The sequence below is a fragment of the Cinclus cinclus genome, chromosome 32, assembly GCF_963662255.1.
Source record: "Cinclus cinclus chromosome 32, bCinCin1.1, whole genome shotgun sequence".
Classification (NCBI taxonomy): domain Eukaryota; kingdom Metazoa; phylum Chordata; class Aves; order Passeriformes; family Cinclidae; genus Cinclus; species Cinclus cinclus.
This window is the reverse complement of record NC_085077.1, coordinates 1,006,451-1,024,400: the sequence shown is the minus strand read 5'-3', so window position 1 is coordinate 1,024,400 and position 17,950 is coordinate 1,006,451. Positions and strand designations below refer to the sequence as shown.

The 17,950-nt window shown below is 66.3% G+C and overlaps 4 protein-coding genes across 5 annotated transcripts in view; 3 read left to right on the top strand and 1 right to left on the bottom strand.

Annotated features, from left to right (window-relative positions):
- The first annotated feature begins 187 nt into the window (after positions 1 to 187).
- On the top strand, positions 188 to 3,344 carry CALR (calreticulin). The gene is made up of 9 exons (XM_062511858.1): positions 188 to 330; positions 1,190 to 1,291; positions 1,386 to 1,589; positions 1,696 to 1,790; positions 1,877 to 2,086; positions 2,392 to 2,505; positions 2,588 to 2,731; positions 2,808 to 2,900; positions 2,986 to 3,344. The coding sequence occupies exons 1-9, from the start codon at positions 234 to 236 to the stop codon at positions 3,169 to 3,171; spliced, it is 1,245 nt and encodes a 414-aa protein (XP_062367842.1). The 5' UTR covers positions 188 to 233; the 3' UTR covers positions 3,172 to 3,344.
- Positions 3,345 to 3,789: 445 nt separating this feature from the next.
- Positions 3,790 to 8,382, top strand: RAD23A (RAD23 homolog A, nucleotide excision repair protein). The gene is given in 10 exon segments (XM_062511863.1): positions 3,790 to 3,932; positions 4,646 to 4,807; positions 5,215 to 5,310; positions 5,312 to 5,391; positions 5,738 to 5,793; positions 6,061 to 6,188; positions 6,624 to 6,699; positions 6,907 to 7,037; positions 7,129 to 7,284; positions 7,777 to 8,382. Coding segments are annotated over 10 exon segments (1,071 nt in total). The 5' UTR covers positions 3,790 to 3,860; the 3' UTR covers positions 7,891 to 8,382.
- A 22-nt stretch (positions 8,383 to 8,404) lies between these two features.
- GADD45GIP1 (GADD45G interacting protein 1) lies at positions 8,405 to 9,239 on the bottom strand. The gene is made up of 2 exons (XM_062511884.1): positions 8,895 to 9,239; positions 8,405 to 8,788 (listed from the first exon to the last, which is right to left on the bottom strand). The coding sequence occupies exons 1-2, from the start codon at positions 9,227 to 9,229 to the stop codon at positions 8,416 to 8,418; spliced, it is 708 nt and encodes a 235-aa protein (XP_062367868.1). The 5' UTR covers positions 9,230 to 9,239; the 3' UTR covers positions 8,405 to 8,415.
- Positions 9,240 to 12,020: 2,781 nt separating this feature from the next.
- NFIX (nuclear factor I X) overlaps positions 12,021 to 17,950 on the top strand; it is a 13,654-nt gene continuing 7,724 nt past the window's right edge. For both annotated transcript variants that reach the window (XM_062511854.1, XM_062511853.1), the window contains exon 1: positions 12,021 to 12,047. In XM_062511854.1, coding sequence (XP_062367838.1) covers positions 12,021 to 12,047 — 27 coding nt within the window. The remainder of the gene's footprint in view (positions 12,048 to 17,950) is intronic.

The following is a 17,950-nucleotide window of genomic DNA, read 5'->3' as shown; positions in this document are numbered from 1 at the left end:
CAATGGGAAGCGGCCATCTGGGACGCCAACGTTCGGGGGCGCCGTCGCCGCCGGCGGGCGGGCGGGCGGCCAATGGAAGAGGGCCGCGCGCGGGCTCGGGCCAATGGCAGAGCGGCGGAGGCGGGGCGAGGGGCGGTGGGGGTATAAAAGGCGGCAGCACCTCCTCCCCCCTCCGCAGTGCCGGGCGGCGCCGGGCCGGGACGGACGGAGCGAGTGTGCCCTGATCCCCCGCAATGAGCCCCCTCAGCGTCCTCGCCCCCGTCCTGTTCGGAGCCCTCCTGGCGGCCGCCGGCCCCACCCAGTTCTTCCGCGAGGAGTTCGGGGATGGAGGTGAGGGAGGGGCCGGGCGGGGGTCCCTGAGGGCGGGGCCTGAGGGGGGGCTCCTGAGGTTAAGGGGTTGGGGGGGCGGTGCCTGAGGAGGCTGGGGGAGTGTGAGGGGAGGCAGGAGGATGGGAGGGACCCTCTTGTGTTTTGTGAGGGGAGAGAATGGAGAGACCAGCCCGTCTTTTCTGAGGGGAAAATGAGGGGAATCCTCCTCAGAGAATGAGAGGACCCCCAATAAGTTCTGAGGGGAGAAAGGAGGATCCCTCTGTGTTCTCTGAGGGGTGAAAATTGAGTGTATCTCCTCCCAACGGTGTTCTCTGAAGGGAGAATGGTGTAATCCTGTATTCTTCAAGGAAGAAATGGGGTATATCTCTCTGTTCTGCGAGGGAAGAATGGGGGGACCCTCCTGTGACCTCTGAGGGAAAAATTAAGGGGTCTTTCTCTTCTCTGTGAGGGGAGAGAATGGGGGGAGCACAGGCCCTGTGCTCTCTGAGGTGACAGGGGGTGCAGAAGGCCCCTCCTCACGTGTGGGCAGTGAGGGGGTGTGGGGACACGGAGGATGAGGGTGCCGAAGTGTCTCCCTGGGCCAGGAGAGGTGGGCATCACTGGAGGGACAGAGGGTCAGAGTAGAACTGAGCATGTAGAACAGGTAGACAAGAGGTGAAGGAGCAGGAAAATGATTGTGAGGAGCACAGCACCCGCATGGAGAGGGGTTCCTGGGGGATTTCGCTTTCCCCTGGAACTCTAAATCCATACAGTAAGAGACCTGCCCAAGCCCTGAGCTCTTGGGGTAGGCAGGAGGAGTTTGGGGGTGTAGGGGGCCAGGCCTGGAAGAGTTCAGCATTCTGACACTCCCCCCACACAGACGCCTGGACGCGCCGGTGGGTGGAATCCAAGCACAAACCCGACTACGGGCGCTTCGTCCTCACTGCCGGCAAGTTTTACGGTGACGCCGAGAAGGACAAAGGTGAGTGGGGCTGGTGGGGTCGTGACAGGTGAGGAAGACCTTAAGGGTGGGGTTTTAATCTCCCTCCTTCCCCACCACGCCCCGTGTCCTGCAGGGATCCAGACGAGCCAGGACGCCCGGTTCTACGCCCTGTCCTCCCGCTTCGAGCCCTTCAGCAACCGGGACAAGACGCTGGTGGTGCAGTTCACGGTGAAGCACGAGCAGAACATCGACTGTGGCGGTGGCTACGTGAAGCTCTTCCCTGCTAGCCTGAGCCAGGAAGATATGCACGGAGACTCTGAGTACAATATCATGTTTGGTGGGTTTTCCTTCTTTTATTTTATTTATTTATTTTTTTTTAGCCCCTCCTCAGGGTGGTCTCAACCCCTTCCCTGACCTCCTGTGTGTCCCTTCCCTCCCCACAGGTCCTGACATCTGCGGCCCCGGCACCAAGAAAGTTCACGTGATCTTTAACTACAAAGGGAAGAATGTGTTGATCAATAAAGATATTCGCTGCAAGGTGGGTGTGTGGGAGGGTTTAGGGGTCCTGCTGTTCCTTCATGGGGGGGGTCTCCAGCCCTGCTGAGCCCCCCCCTGTGTCCCCAGGATGACGAGTTCACCCACCTGTACACGCTGGTGGTGCGGCCGGACAACACCTACGAGGTGAAGATCGACAACGCCCGCGTGGAGTCGGGGAGCCTGGAGGAGGATTGGGATTTCCTCCCCCCAAAAAAGATCAAGGACCCCGAGGCCAAGAAACCCGATGACTGGGATGAGCGGGCCAAGATCGATGACCCTGAGGACACCAAACCTGAGGTGGGAGTCTAAGGAGGCTTTGGGAGGGTTGTAGTGCCCTGATAGGATTTGGGGAGCCTGGGGGAGTTCTGGGGGCTTTGAGGGAGCTGTGGGAGGGCCAGGGAGTAACTTAGGGGTCTCCAGGGGCTTTGGGGGGTGAGGGGGGGGGTTGTAAAAAGCTTTTGGCAGGATTAGGGGGAGAATGGGGGGACTGTGAGGGGGACTCAGTGAGCATTGGGGAATTCAGGGTACTCAGGAGAGGTCTGTGACACCTCCTGGGAGCCATAGCAGCCCCCTGACCCTTCCTGATCCCCCCCCCTTTCCAGGACTGGGACAAGCCCGAGCACATCCCAGACCCCGACGCCAAAAAACCAGAGGACTGGGACGAGGAGATGGATGGGGAGTGGGAGCCCCCCGTGATCCAGAACCCAGAATACAAGGTGAGGCCTGGTGGGCTCCAGGGGGGGAGAGCACTGGGGGAGGGGGCTGTGCCCTCTCTGAGCCAAATTTTGTCCCCCCCAGGGCGAGTGGAGGCCTCAGCAGATCGACAATCCCGACTACAAGGGCAAGTGGGTGCACCCCGAAATCGACAACCCCGAGTACAGCCCAGACCCCCTGCTCTACTCCTACGACAGCTTCGGGGTCATCGGCCTCGACCTCTGGCAGGTGAGGAGGGGTCCCGGGAGGGCTTCGGGGGGTCCCAAGGAGATTTAGGACCCCCTGACTCCCCCCATCCCTACAGGTAAAGTCAGGCACCATCTTTGACAACTTCCTGATCACGGACGATGAGAAGCTGGCAGAGGAGATTGGCAATGAGACCTGGGGGGCCACCAAGGTAAGGGAGGGGATGAGACCCCTCTGGGCCCCCTCCCCAGGACTCCCCGTGATCCCCCCGCTGACCTCCCCACCCCCTCCTGCAGGACGCAGAGAGGAAGATGAAGGAGCAGCAGGACGAGGAGCAACGAAAGAAGCAGGAGGAGGAGGAGAAACAGCAAAAGGAAGAGGAAGGGGACGATGAGGGCGATGGGGACGAGGAGGAGGAGGATGAGGAGGAGCCCGAGGCCGAGCCCGAGGAGGCGGAGGCGGCCCCGCGGGACGAGCTGTGAGGGTCCCGCGGCGGGACCGTTCTGTCTCTGTGAGACCTGGACTCTTTTCTATGGGCGCCGCCGCCCGCGGGCCCGGGGAAGCCGCGACCGCGCCGGGACCGACCCGGCACGGCCGGGACCGAACCGGCACCGGGCGCCCTTCGGGGCGAGGACTCAGGACCAGCGCCGGGGGTTGGGAGGGTGCGGTTGGGGGGGGAAAAGCACCGGCGGTGTCGCACGGGACTGTACGGGGGTGTCGCAATCCGGTTTCTATTAAATTAACGATTGTCCCGGCTCCGCCGCTTCCTCCTCTTCATTCCTCCGCCCGCGCCATGTTGCGGTCGGCGCCATTTTGTGCCGCCGCGTGCGTCACGTGACTCAAGGTGGTCCCGCTTTAAGCCCTCTCTGGTGTCACGTGACGTAGAGCGGCCCGCGCGCGGGTTTTCCAGCGTCACGTGACGCCCACGCTTACTTTATCCATTTCCTGTGTCACGTGACCAAAAAAGGGACTCTAACGCCCCCTCGCCGTTCCGGTGTCACGTGACGCACAGGGGAGCGCGGGAGGCGGGAGAGAGGCGCGCGCGCGGGCGCCGTGACGCATTTCCGGCGCCGCGGCGGAAGCGGCGGGGCCGCCTAAGATGGCGGCGGCGTGAGTTGCATGTTGTGGGGCCGCCGGGAGGAGCCGCCGCCGCCCCGTTCCCCGTCCCGCCATGGCGGTGACCGTGACGCTGAAGACGCTGCAGCAGCAAACCTTCAAGATCCGCATGGAGCCGCACGAGACGGTGAGGCAGCGGCGGAGCCCCCGCGGTGGGCGCGGGCGGGGCCGACCTGGGGATGGGCCCAGAGCTCGGCCCCCCCTCCCCTTCCCCATCACCCCGCTCCTGCCTAAGGGAGAGGTCCGGACCCTCCCGGGACTCCCCAGGGGCGGGATAGAGCTGGGTGAGAAGGGGGCGGGGTCCCCCCGACCCCCCTTTTAGCGGGGGCACAACCGAGAGGCGTCACCCGTGGGGCTCCGTGTGCCCCTCGCCTCAATTTGAGGGGCAATAAAGCAGTACATGTGAGCCGAGGGGGGCGGCTCCGTGTGCTACCGTCTCCCCGGGTTTTTTTTGGGGGGTGATTCTTTCTTTTTTGGGGGTTTCCGTGTCCCCCATGTGTGGGGGACAAGCGAATGGCCTCACCCGGGGGGCTCCGTATCCCCCCACTCTCTATTTTGGGAGGAGGATCTGTCAAGGAAACTCTGTGTTTTTCTGACCCGTTTTATTTGAGGGGGAAAACTCCAGGGGGCATCACTGGGGGGAGGAGGGGGGGGGGCCTCCCCAATGAAAGAGATTTCCCCCGCACTCCTCCCACCTTTGGAGCCAGCTCAACAGGGATTATTTGGGCAGATGATTTAGAAAAATTCTTCTGCAACTTGTGCCTCCCCAATTCCAATTCTTTTGGGGGTGGGAGCTCCTGGGGTTGTTTTTGGGGTGCCCTGAGACCCTCCTGGCCGCAGGTGCGGGCCCTGAAGGAGAAAATTGAGGCTGAGAAGGGCAGTGATGCCTTTCCCGTGGCGGGACAGAAACTCATCTACGCCGGGAAGATCCTGAGCGATGATGTCCCCATCCGGGAGTACCGGATCGATGAGAAAAACTTCGTGGTGGTCATGGTGACCAAGGTGAAACCCCCCGGGGAGGCATCTGGGGGGGCTCCAGAGGGTCTGAGAGGTCATAGGGGTACCCTGAGGGGTCCTTGGGAGGGTTTTGGGGGTCCCCAAGGAGGATTTGGGGTGTTCTGAGGGGGTCTCGGTGTCACATGGGTGAACCCTGAGTGTTCTCTGGGATGGTTTGGAGGGTCTGAGAGGTCCTGGGGTCGTTTGGGTGAACCCTGAGGGGTCTCTGGGAGGGTTTTGAGGGTCCCCAAGAAGGATTTAGAAAGTCTTGAGAAGTCCTTGGGAGGGATTCGGGGGTCTCCATGAAGGTTTGAAGGTTCCCAAGGTACTTGGTGACCATTTGGGGGGGGGGGTGGGGGTGTCTCAAGTGTCCCTGGGTTGGGACTCAGGGGTCCCCAACTCTCCCTGCTCAGGCCAAGTCTACGCTGGGCTCGGCAGCCCCCGAGGCCGGAGCCCCCTCGGAGCCCCCCGCAGCCCCCCCAGGGCCCCCCCCGGCCGCTGACGTGGCCCCCCCCCCCTCCGGCCGCCCCCAGTGAGGAGCCCCCAGCCCAGGACCCCCCCGCTCTCACCCTGGCTGAGCCTGCTGCTGGGTAAGGGGGGGGCGAGGGGGATAAAAAAGAGCAGGAAAGATTTTTTTTTTTGGGGGGGAGGGGGATTTTTATGATTTCATCAGATTGTGGGGGCTGGGGGAGGGGTGAAGGAGAGGTGGGAGGGGTCATTTGTGTAGATTTGGGGGGAAATTTTGGGGTCTGGGGTGCATTTAACAGATTGGGAAGGAAACTTTTGGGGGTTGTTGCTTTAGATTTGAAGTGGGGGGGGACAGGAGAGTTCTGGGGGATGGGGGGGGGGTCACAGGGATTTTGGAGGGGGGGTCACAGCAGGTTTTGGACTTTCCCTTTGATTATTTGTTGTTTTTTGTTCTTTTTTGATTTGCAGCTCTGTTCCCCCCCCGGGCAGCTCCGGGCGCTCGGCCGACGCCGCCTCCACCCTCGGTGGGTCCTGAGGGGAGGGGAGGGGAGGTCCGGGGTGGGGGTCTGGGGGTTAATTTTGGGTTGGGACTGGGTTGGGTGGGGGGAATTGAGGTTTGGAGGACGTCGCCGTGGTGATTTTTGACATCTCCAACTTGACGAACTTTTGGAAAATTTGAGTTTTTGTGGGCTGGGGGTCCTGTCCCAGGGTGCTAACGTGAGCGGGAGGTGGTTTTGGAGTCTCTTGGGGTTGGGGTCGCTCCTAGCTGATTTTTAGGGGTGGTCCTGCAGTGACAGGCTCGGAGTACGAGACGATGCTGTCGGAGATCGTGTCCATGGGCTACGAGCGGGAGCGCGTGGTGGCCGCGCTCAGGGCCAGCTACAACAACCCCCACCGTGCCGTGGAGTACCTGCTCACGGTCAGGGGGGGGCGCTGGGGAGGGGGCCGGGTGGGTTTGGGGTGGTGGAGGGGACTGAGGGTGCAGCTCTAGATGTGATATTCCTCATAGGGTCGTTGCGTCGTCCTGCAGGGATCTTAATTATGTTGCGTTGCTAATTATCTGCTGGATGTAAAGGGGAGGATTGCAGTTGGGTCCTGGGGGGAATCTCAGGGGTCGTGGAGGGTCAGAGGGATCCAGGATGGGGGGTGGTCCTAGGGAGGGTCCAGGGGGATTTGGGATTGAGGAGTGTTGGGGGGGAACAAGAGATACCACAACCCCCCCCACCCTGCTCATGGTGAGAAGGGTCCTAGGGGGTGCTGCTGACCCCCTCGTCCCCTCCAGGGGGATCTCAGGGGTTATGGAGGGTCTGGGGGAGGGTCTTGGGGGTGCTGCTGACCCCATCGTCCCCTCCAGGGCATCCCTGGCAGCCCCGAGCCCGAGCGCCCACCGGTGCAGGAGTCTCGTCCTGCAGAGCAGCCCCCGGCCGAAGGTCAGTGGGAGGGGAGGGGTGGGGCACAGAAAATGGGTGTGGCTGGCTGGCCACACCCTCAGAGGCTCCGCCCCCTCAGCCGGCAGAGCCAAAGCCAAATCATTTATTCATTATTTAAAGCGTGCTCTGTGAGGGTCCGTGTGATGGCTTTGTGGGGGAGGGGGGGTGGGATGGGTGTGGTCTCACCTGTTGGCCGCACCCCTACAGGTGAGAACCCTCTGGAATTCCTGCGTGAGCAGCCTCAGTTCCAGAACATGCGCCAGGTGATCCAGCAGAACCCAGCGCTGCTCCCGGCCCTGCTGCAGCAGCTGGGCCAGGAGAACCCCCAGCTGCTCCAGGTATCCCCCCCAAACCCCACCCAGACACCCCCTAAACCCACCCAGGACCCCACCTGGGTTAACCACACCCTATCCCAAATTCACCTGACAGCAAATCAGCCAGCACCAGGAGCAGTTCATCCAGATGTTGAACGAGCCGCTGGGCGAGCTGGGCGAGCTGGAGGGGGAGGTGGGAGCCATCGGGGACGAGTCCCCCCAGATGAATTACATCCAGGTGACCCCGCAGGAGAAAGAAGCCATAGAGAGGGTGAGCAGGGGAACGGGCCAGGTTTAGGGGGCTCAGAATAAAAACGAGGGAGGAAACATCATTAATTAATTAATTAATTAAGCCCAGAATTAACGCTGGTGCCATCAGGCAGGGCCCGGAGTAATTCGGGTGGGGTGCCCTTATTAATTGTCACTGATGGGAAATGATATTTTTAGGGCACAGAGTGAACTGGAAATGGGAAATATTAGGGGTAAGGGTTAATGGGGTCAGGAGGGGGCCATCAGCAGAGCCCAGAGTGAATATGGGTGGGGTGTCCTTATTAACTGTCACTGGTTAAAAAAAAAAAAAAACAAAAATGACATTTCGGAGGGCACAGAGTGAGTGGAAAATGGGGAATAGCAGAGCCCAGGATTCATGGGGACAAGAGGTGACATGAGTAGAGATCAGGGTTAATAGGGTTAATCACCAGGGTTTGGGAAGTGCCGTTTTGGGGGGTGCAGGAGCCCGGATTTAACCCCTTCCTGCCCACAGCTGAAGGCGCTGGGCTTTCCCGAGAGCCTGGTGATCCAGGCCTACTTCGCCTGCGAGAAGAACGAGAACCTGGCGGCCAATTTCCTGCTCAGCCAGAACTTCGATGATGACTGAGGGACCCCCCCAGCCCTCCCCCCACCCCTGGGGGGGGCGGGGGGGGTCTCCACGTTGTGTGGGGGAGGGGTAGGGATGCAATGTGGTCTCCCTCCCCTCCTCCTCCTCTCCGGAGCCTCGGGAGGATGGGGATCTCCAGCCCTGCCCCCCTTTCCCCGGGAGCAGGGGGAGCCCCTGCCTGCTTTGAGGGGAGGGGTCTCAGCACCCGCTTTGTCCTTCCCCTCCAAAAAAAAAAAAAAAAAAAAAAAGTTTGCCCCCCCCCCCCCCCCGTGTCAGGCCCCGGGGAAGGGAGGGTGGGGGAGGGGGGCAGCGCCGCAGAACAACCAAAACTGGCGGCAAAGAGATTAAATGCAGAGTTTTAAATCCATTTCGGAGCTGTCCTCGTTTTCTCAAAACGGGAACTGGGGAGGAGCAGTTCCAGCGCTCCCGGGGGTCTCCTGCACCCTCGGGGGAGCCCTGGGGGCAGTCCCAGTGGTCTCCGGACAATGGGGGGGGTGGGGGGGGTCCAGGCACTAAAGGGGTGGGTCAGGAGGTCGCCCCGGTGGTTTTGGGGGGTGTCTCGTCGCTCTCCGGGGGAGCCCCGGGCAGCGGCCGCGCCGCCGCAGCCGCCTCCGCCGCGGCCAAAGCGCTCCGAGCCGCCTCCTCCCGCTGCTGCCGCCGGCGCCGCTTCTCCTCCCGCCGCTGCTGCCGCTCCATCTCGTCCAGCAGCTCTTGGGCTCGGGCGGAGGCTCGGGCGGGGGTCCCGGAACGAGGGAGCCCCCCCAAACCCGCCTCGGCCAGGAGCCGCTGCCGCCGAGCCGCGTCCGCCCGCGCCCGCTCCCGCACCGCCTCCCGCTCCCGGCGCCACGCGGCCACGCGGGCCGGCATCGCCGCCAGGCTGCGGGCCACCAGCTCCTCCCTGGGGACAATTGGGGACAACACGGTGAAGTCACCCCCGAACCCCTTCCCGGTTCTCCCGGTACCGTCAGGCGATGCTCGCCACGTCCCGGTGTTCCCAGCCCCACCTCTCCTTTCTCCGCCGCGCTTCCTCCCGCTCCCGCAGATCCAGCACGGCTTCCACATCCCGCAGCGGCGGGTCCCACTCGCGCTCCTCCGCCTCCGCCTCCCGCAGCTGCTCCGGGCTGGGCCAGAGCCGCCACACCTCCACCCCCGACGCCTCCCCGAGCCTCCCGAACCGCCGCGCGGCCGCCCGCAGATCGTCGGGATCAGCCGGAGCCGGGCCCGGGCGGCGGCGCAGCGGATCCGCCCGGTAAGACCGCGCCGGGGCTGGAAGCGTCACCGGGAGCCGGCACCGGGTCGGGCCCAGCGCCAGCAGCGCCCGCCGCAAGGGCGCCGCCATCTTGAGCGCGCGCCGGAAGTGACGCTAAGCGGCTGAAGGCGCGGGCAGAAATAGGGCGGGAGCTGATGGGGTGGGGTTTAAATCGGGGCGTGGTCTGTATTGGGGTGTGGTTGTGGGCGTGGCCATTGGGTTGAGGGCGGGGGCGCCCCGGCCCGGGGGTCGCGGGGGGACCCGGGGGGCGTCAGGAGGGACCGGAGGGTCCCAGAGGCTTTCCGGGATCGCCTCATCCCGGGGGAGTTAAGGGGGACCTCGGAGGGATCCCTGAGAGCAGCGTCCCGTGGGGAGACCGGGGAATACCGGGGGGGGGGGGGGGACACGCGAGGGGCGCTGCCTCATCCCGGGGGTCTCTGCAGCGTTTGGGGGACCCCCGTGGGTGAATGCGGCTCCTCCGTGAGGCGGCTGCCACCCCAAAACGGCGCTGGGGGGGCGAACACCGGGGGGCACATTGCCAGCGACCCCTCGGCTCCTCCCCGTGGGGGAGGTGGGGCTGGGGGCGGACCCCCCTAAACCCCCCCCAAACCCCCTCAAACCTTTTCAGCCGCCGCCAAGCCCGGGGCCGCTGCCAAGCGCTGGGCGCCGTTAACCCCTCCGTGCCCGCCACCCGCACTCCGGACCCCCCCCCCTCCCAAAAATCACCGGGACCCCCCCCCCGAACTTCCCTGCCGGGATCCTCCCCTTTGGGAGGGGGCGAGGGTGGGGGGGGAACGGGGAGAGGGGAACGCGATAAATGAGGAGGGGGCTACCGGGCTGCGGGGCCGCTCCTCGCGGGGCCCCTCGGGGGGGGTCCGGGGCTCCCCCCGCCCGCTCTGGCGGGAGCTGCGGATGGGGGGGGAAGGGGGGGCCCTAATGGCTTCCAGGCCTCGGCAGCCGCCGAAAATCTGCCGCGAAGCTGAGCCAAAATCCCCCGAAATCGCCCCAAAAGCTTTCCTGGGCCTCCCCATCGGGGGGGTTCCAATGGGCTGCGGGCCCCCCCCCGCAAGCCGCGGGACTCGGGGGTCCGGATTTCCCCCTCGGCCGGTGAAACCGGGGCCCCCTAAACCTGGCCAGCGGGAGGGGGGCCCCATTTTGGGGCAGTTTTGCCTGATTTTGGGGATTCTGCACTTCCCGCGTTTGTCAGGTCCCGTCGCCCCCAGCCCCGAATTTCCTTGTTGGGGGGGGGGGGGGGGGGGGCGGGGATCAGTGCCCTAAACCCGGGTTTAACCCGGTCCGGTATCCCGGTCCCTCCTCGGGACACCTGTGTCGCGTGTCCCCGGGGCTGGCAGGTGACACTCGTGCCAAAAGCGTGTCGCGACATGCCGAGACGTGTCGCGATCCCTGCGGGCACCTTCACTCCGCCGTGTCCCCCTCCCCTCCGGTTCCATCTGCAGCCGCAGCCGGTGACAGCGACACATCTGGCGCGGGGGGTCCCCGAACAGCTGGTGGGGACGGGGGGGAGGACGGGGACACGCGGGGGTCTCGGCAGCCCCCGAGTGACACACGAGCGCTGGTGACACAGGGACACAAAGATTTGGGTTCTCTCTGTCACCCGGTGTCCCCTCCCGGTGTCCCCTCCCGGTGCTGGCGGGGCGGGGGTTTTGTCCCCCTGTGTCCCCCGCCACGGGGGAGTGACACAGCTGTGCCACCCACGGGGGGGCTGGGACACCCCCAGAGACATTCCTGGGGTTCTCTTGTCCCCAAAGCTGTGTCCCCTCGTGCCACCCCGCGGTGCTGGGGGCGGTGGAGGCTCCGGCAGCGAAGGGGTGACAGTGGCGGTGGTGGCGGTGCCAGCGCTGGCACCGGGTGGTGACAGATGGCGGAGGGACGCGGCCGCAGCCGGAATGACAGATGAGGCTCTGCCGTCACCGCCGCTGCCATCGCCACTGTCACTGTCACTGCCATCGCCGTGTCACTGTCACCGCCAGTGTCACCCGCACCGCCGTGGCACTGTCACCACCACTGCCATCAATCACCGTGTCACTGTCAGTGTCACCCGCACCGCCGTGGCACTGTCACTGTCGCTGCCATCACCGTGTGTCACCACCAGTGTCACCCACACTGCCATGGCCCTGTCACCGCCATGGCACCGTCACTGCCATCGCTGGGTCACTGCCAGTGTCACCTGCACCATCGTGGCACTGTCACTGCCACTGCCGTGTCACTGTCACCACAGTGTCACCTGCACCATTGTGGCATTGTCACCACCAATGCCATCATCGCGACACTGTCACCGCTGTGTCACCGCCAGTGTCACCCACAGCCCCGTGGCGCTGTCCCTGTCCCCACCCCACGGTACTGTCCCCGTGCCTGTCATTGACGCTGTCACCGTCACTGGCACTGTCTGGGCACTGTCACTGTCACCAGCGCTGCCGCTGTCACTCTGTGTCACCCCCAGCGCGGCCACCGCGCTGTCACTGTCACCTGTGGGGGACTTTCAGGTGCTGCGGGGTCACGGTGGTGGTGGCAGAGGGGGTGGCGGCCGCCACATGTCCCCTCTGTGTCCCTGCGTGTCCCCCCGCGCTCCATCCCTACATGGGCGTGGCTCATGGCACAAAGGGCGTGTCACCTGAAGGAATGGGCGGTGCCAACCCCGCACTGGGCGTGTCCCCGACCACAGGGGCGTGTCCCCTAGGGGGCGTGGCCTGTCCCGTGGGCGTGTCCGGCGCGCGCTTCCCGCGGCAAAAGTGCGGCGGGCGCCAACTTCGGGCAAAACTTTCCCCGCGCGCCGCCGGCACCGGGACCCCCCGGGACCCCCCGGTACCCCCCGGACCCCCGGAGCCCCCCGCCATGCCCCGCCGCGGCTGACACCGCCGCCATGTACTCCCCGTACTGCCTCACCCAGGTACGGCCGGGGCCGGGGGGGGGCCGGGACCGGGAGGCGCCCGGTAACGGCGGGGGTGGGAGGGGAGGGGGGGGTTGGACCGGTGCCGCGAAAGGCTGCTATCCCCCTCCCCCCAAAAAAATGGGGTGTAACGGGTGGGGTTGAGACCCCTCCGCTGTCGCCGGTACCTCCCGGGGCAGCGGCGGCTGCGGGATCCGAGATCGGGCCCGTCCGGTGCTGTCGTCCCGGAGCGGGAGCTCCCGGTTCTGCGGATGCGGAGCGGATTTGAGCTGCGGGACCTTGGGCCTGGTGCCGCCGGGGAGTCCCGGGAGTCCCTCCGGGGGGCGCGGGGGGTTCGGTGCGGGACCCCGGCGATGGAACCGCCGGTGCCTCGGGGGTTTTTGCGTCCCCGGCACCACCGGCACGGGGGGGACCCCGGTCCCGGAGCGGGATTGTGGTAGCGGGATCCGTCAGAACGCGGCCGGGAGGTTCCTGTGGTGGGGGGAGGCGACTTCGGGGGCTGGACGAGGGCAAAAAACCCCGCGGGGCCACCAAGTCCGGGGGACGCCCGGTTCTGGGGGGACTGCGGGATCGGGGATGGGGGGGTGGGGGTCCGTGAATCCGCTGTTGAGGGGGGGACGCGTGGGGAGGAGCAACACCGGGAGCTTCTCGGAGAGGGCGCAACTCGGGGGCTGTGACACGGGGGTCTCTACCGGGGGTCCCTATAGGGGTCCCTTCCCCCCCCCCTGCGCTGTCCCGGGTTGCCCTCTGTGTTCCCCCCCCCCTCCCTCCCTCTCCCTCCCAGCACGATTTTCGGGGCGTTGCTGTTGCTCCCCACCCCGTGCCCCCCTCCATCCCCCCGGCATTGCCCTTTTCTCCCGCTTTTCGGGGCGGTTTTGGCGGCCGGTTGCGTCTGGGCCGGCGGCCAGCGGCGCTTCTCGCAGCTTCGGCGCCCGCCCCGCACACGCGTGTGCACGCGCCAGGGACACGCCAGCAGCACACGCGTGTGCCCCTGCCCGCACACGCCAGCACCCCACTCGTGTGCCCCCCAAAATCCCCACTCCCCCCCGCCTCCCTCCTGTCTGGCACACGCGTGTCCGTGCTCCCCTCGTGCCGCCCTTTTTCGCTCCCCAGCCGTTTCGGAGCGGTTTTGGGTCGGTGCCACCGGGTGGATTTTGGGTTCTGGGGTTGTACCGGGAGTAGCCGGAGCGGGAGTTGTCACGGCCTGCAAGGGGCAAGCGGGCACGGGTTGGGCTCGGTGTCCTCTCGGTGTCCCCTGGTGTCCCCTGGTGTCCCCTGGCAGCGGATCCTGGCCTCCATGGTGAAACCTCAGGCTCTGGCTGTCGGTGCCACGGCTGCTGGCTGGGCCATGATCCCCTGCATCACCTCCCTGTCCCTTCCTGTCCCTTCCCATGTCCCCCTCCCAGGGTCACCCTGCGTTCCTCTGCATCCCTGAGGGTCCCTCCACATCCCTCGAGGTCCCCTCGTGCCCCCTCCCTGCCACACTGAGCCACCCCCCTGCCCATCCCCGGGCATCACTGGCATCACCATTGCTGTCACCACCAGGTTCGTGGTGGCCCCGGTGGCCACGGCCGAGCAGGTCACGGGGTGTGCGTGTGACACAGGCGCGACACGCGTGTGACGGGGCACAGGTGTGACGAGGACAGGGGCGGCACGGGCCGCGCACACGTGGCGGCCGCGTGTCACGCGCCGCGCGCGGCCTCCCCGCGCTCTCAGGTGCGTGACACGCGCGCGTGGCACGTCCCGGCCCCGTGCCAGGTGGCCCCCCCCGCGCCGTGGCTGATGCAACCGGGGCTGGGGGAGGCATCGCCCCCCTCCCCACACCCCAACTCCCCATCCCCCCCAATCCACGGGTGACACGCGCGGGGGACGCACCCGGACGCGCGTGGCTTTGCGCGTCGCGCTGCCGCAGCCCCGTTGTCACCGTGCAGGGCTGAGCCCCCTCCCCGTGTCGTCGTTCCCCCCCCCCCCTTTGGTGGCTTGTGGCATCAATAATAGAGGAGCCCTTGGCCGGGCCGGGGGGGCCCTGAATTATTGATGGGCCACAAAAAGCTTTCTTGGACGCCGCAAGCACCGCGGGGCCCCCCCCCAACCCGGCCCGGGGCTGGCACGGGGCCACCGGGGTTGGGGGTGGGATGCGAGGAACGCCCGGACTCCGCGGTCCGACGGTGCCAAACCGCATCGATCGTGGCCACGGAACCACCCGGGACCCCCCCCCGCCCCCCGCCTCTCCCCCCTCCCCCGGATGTCGGGGGGTCCCGGCTCGGAGCATGGGGAGAGGGGGGTGGCGGATGCCCGGGTTCCCCTCGAGCCTCCCGGACTCCTGGATGCTCCACGTGGCTGCGGGCAGGGCCGGGCTGGCGCTTCCTCTGCTGGTCCTCTCCCCCCCCCCTTCCCAAAATGCTTCCCCCCCCCCCCCCCCCCCCGCCCTCTTTTCCCAGTGCCACGATCCCCCTCTCCAATGCCAGACACCCCTTCCCGTGCCACGGTGCCCCCCAAAATCCCCGCCTCTCCCCTTCTCAGCTGCCTGGTCCCCTGCCAGAACCATCCGGCACCTTCTCTCTCCGAGGCCACCTGGATGCCAAGGTCCACCCCTGGACGTCGGGGTCCCTTGTGGACCCCTCCTCATTCCCTGCTCGGGGGTCCAGGACACCCCTGGCTCTCTCCCACCCCCCTCGGCTGCCCTCCTCCCCCCCTCCCCACACACGGGAGGGTCTTGGCAGCGGCGTCAGGGGCCGCCGGGGGGATTTTTGGCGGCAATTCCGGCTGTTTCGGGCTGTTTTCTCTCGCGGCGAAGCCGAGGGCCGGGGGGAGCTGGCAGCGGCGCGGGAGGGCGGGCGCTGCCGGGGCGAGGGGGGGCCATAGCAAAAGGGGGGGGGGGGGGGGGGGGGGGGCCGGTTTTTTGCTTGGTTTGGATATATTTTTTTTTTTTTAATTCCTTTTTTTTTTTTTTTTTTTTTTTTGTCCTTTTTTTCCCTCTTTTCTGTTTTTTCTGGGCTTTTCCCTCCCGATCCGGCGCCGCCCCCCCCCTGCCGCCGCGCTGGCGCTCTGCGGGCGCTCGCAGCTGCGGACGCGGCGACGTGGCTTCGCCCGAGACTGCGGCTTCAATGCGGGGCCGGCGCAGCCAATGGCAGCTCCGGCGGCACCGCGGCACCGTCACCGGACCCCGCCTCGGCACCGACCCTCGCACCCGCCCCGGGACCCCAACCCGGCCACTAGCCACGGTGGCCACGAGGAGCTCTAGGCCTGAGCCTCCGGATCCTTCCGTGGCGGCCAAAGCTGCTCTGTGCCAGGGTGGGGAGGGGTCCCAGGTGTCCGGGAGGGGTTTTAGGTGTTGGGGGAGGGGTCCAGGTGTCCGGGCGGTGTCACCGGAGCTGGTGGCTCTTTGTCTTTGCCGGGTTTTTGGCGGGATTGAGGTGTTCAGGCCGCTGGTCCTCTGTCCACCTGAGCCAGCCTGATTTCCCTCTGTGCCATCCTTGGAGGTCACTCAGGTGTCCTGGAGTGGTCTCAGGTGTCCGGGAGGGGCCTCAGGTGCTAGGGAGGGGTCTCAGGTGTCCCAAAACCCACCCTGCACCAAGCGGATGCTGCCGGGCCGGGTCACTGGGGTCTGGTGAATCCATCAGGGAAGGATCCTGGGGCAGAGGGGGGCTCAACACCATCCTCAGCGCCCCCCCACCCCCCCCCCCCCCAAAAAAAAAAACTTCCCTGCTGCGGTTTTGGGTTGGAAACCGCGAGGTTTTGGGCTGGGCGGGAACCGCTGCCCAGGCCCGCTGCCGAAACGCCCAAATTTTGGTTTCTTTCCTTTGCACAGAGGGATTTAATTACCGGGGGGGGGGGGGGGGGGGGGGAGGAAAGGGTGGGGGGAGGTTGGGAAGGGGAAGAAGCGTTGGCTCCGAGTGCGGCGTCCGGGATTTTTGGGGGCAGAAACGTCGGGTTTGGGCCATTCCGTGCTGGGGCCGCTACGGGGCTGGGGCAAGCAGCCAAACCCGAGGCCTTCCCGCACCTCTGGCGGGGGCTACGGGACCCTTGGGAATTCCCCCCCTCCTCCCAAAAGACGTCCTCGCTCGACCCTTTTATTTTTCACACGAGAGTTTTTACACGAGGGGCCCGCAACAGGACCGACCCCCCCCCCCCCCTTCTCCCCAACTCCGCGCGTTTCTCTGAGTTGTTTTTTTTTTTTTGGGGGGGGGGGGTGAAATCGCGCGGTTTTGGTGAATCTCCCCCCCCGGAAGGCGGGGGGGGGGGGGGGGTGGGTATTAATCCCCTCCCCCGTTGCTCGGTTCCCCTCCCCCTCCCCCCCCATACCGGGGGTCCCCCCGTTGCACGCGCGGGGCGCACGCGGCCCCCCTCCCCCCCCCAGCCCCAATTGGGGCCACGCCCCTTTTTTGTTTAAGCCACGCCTATTTGGACACGCCCCCCCCCTCTATCCCGACCAATGGGGAGGCCGCTCCCCCCGCGCGCTGCGCTCCCATTGGTCGAGGCCCAGCCGGTCCCGGTGCCAAAAAGGGGCCGCGGTGGCTCCGCGCGCTCCGCGCCCGCGGCGGCGGCGGCTCCGGGACCCCCCGACAGGGACAACCCCCACCCCCTCTCCCCCCCCCCCCCCAAAGAAAAAACAACAAAAAAAAACAAACAAAAAAAAAAAACCCCAAAAAAACAACGACAAAAAACGGGACCCCCCCGCCACACGCGCCGCACCCCCCCCCCCCCCCCCCCACCCCACACACCGGCAGGGACACCCCCCCCCCCTCACACCCCCCCAACAGCCGCCCCCGCTCAGGGGTCCCGTACTCCCTTTCCTTTCTTACCGGGATCCCATCTCCCGGCAATCGGGACACCCCGCACCCGTGTCCCGCCAGCCGGGACGCCTCGCTCCTGCATCCCGCGGTAACCGCGATCCCCCGGTACCTGAGCGTTCGCATCCCCCGGACCCGTTCCCCCCCCTTCCCCCCCCCTTTTCCCGGTAGTCCCCCGTTCACCCCTTCCCTCTGAGCTCCCCGTCCCCTCCTGTCGCCCCCCTCCGGTTCTGCCCCGCCGGGGCCCGACTGGCAGCTGCCTACGGCCGGGATGAGCCGCCGCGATGGTACGGACGGGACGGGCCGGGTACCGGGGACAGGCGACACCGGGACTGCGACAGCGGCCGGGATGGGGCCGGGGACCGGCGGTACCGGGGAGCGGCGAGTGGGGATGGGGAGCGGGGATGGGGAGCGGGGATGGGGAGCGGGGACGGGGAGCGGAGGCGCTGGCGGCGGAAGCCGGGGATGGAGATCGGTGGCACCGGGGTTGGGGCTGGCAGAAGGAACCGGGGCGGCCGAGCAACAACCGGAGTGTCACCGGGAGCCGGATGGGGCCGAGTGGGGAGGGACAGAGCTGTGGTGACACGGGGGACCGGGCGGTCCCCGAGACAGGGCTGTGGTGACAGCGGGGATGGGGCTGTGGTGGCACCGGGGGACAGAGCCGCGCTGGCACCGGGGATGAGGCTGCGCTGACACAGGGAATGGAGCTGCGGTGACGCCGGGAACGGGGCTGTGGTGGCACCGGGGATGGAGCTGTGCCAGTACCGGGCTGTGGTGACACTGGGGACAGTGACGGGACCGGGACAGGCTCAGCCGTCCCTGCTCCCGCCACACGGGAGCCCCACAGCACCGGGAGCCGCCTCTTCCCCGGGAACCGGGAACCGGCGCATCCCTGCAGGGTCGGGGACTGCCAGGATCCTCCCAGGGGGCTGGAACTACCGGGGTCCTCCTTGGGGCCACATCTCCGGTCCACAGGGGACGAGGATGGGGCTGGGAGGGGAGACGGGGATGGAACAGACCCGCGTGGGTCTGTCCCCTCCCGGCCGGGCTCTGCGGACGCCCCACGGCCGCCACCCCCCAAACCATTCCCGTGCCCTCCCGTGCAGGATG

Bases quoted from the DNA above. Each gene is read 5' to 3' on its own strand.
- CALR (XM_062511858.1), top strand. From the start codon at position 234: ATGAGCCCCCTCAGCGTCCTCGCCCCCGTCCTGTTCGGAGCCCTCCTG. The intron at 1,292-1,385 runs GTGAGTGGGGCT...CGTGTCCTGCAG, and splicing joins TGACGCCGAGAAGGACAAAG to GGATCCAGACGAGCCAGGAC. The intron at 2,732-2,807 runs GTGAGGAGGGGT...CCATCCCTACAG, and splicing joins TCGGCCTCGACCTCTGGCAG to GTAAAGTCAGGCACCATCTT.
- GADD45GIP1 (XM_062511884.1), bottom strand. From the start codon at position 9,229: ATGGCGGCGCCCTTGCGGCGGGCGCTGCTGGCGCTGGGCCCGACCCGG. The intron at 8,789-8,894 runs GTGGGGCTGGGA...AATTGTCCCCAG, and splicing joins GCGCGGCGGAGAAAGGAGAG to GGAGGAGCTGGTGGCCCGCA.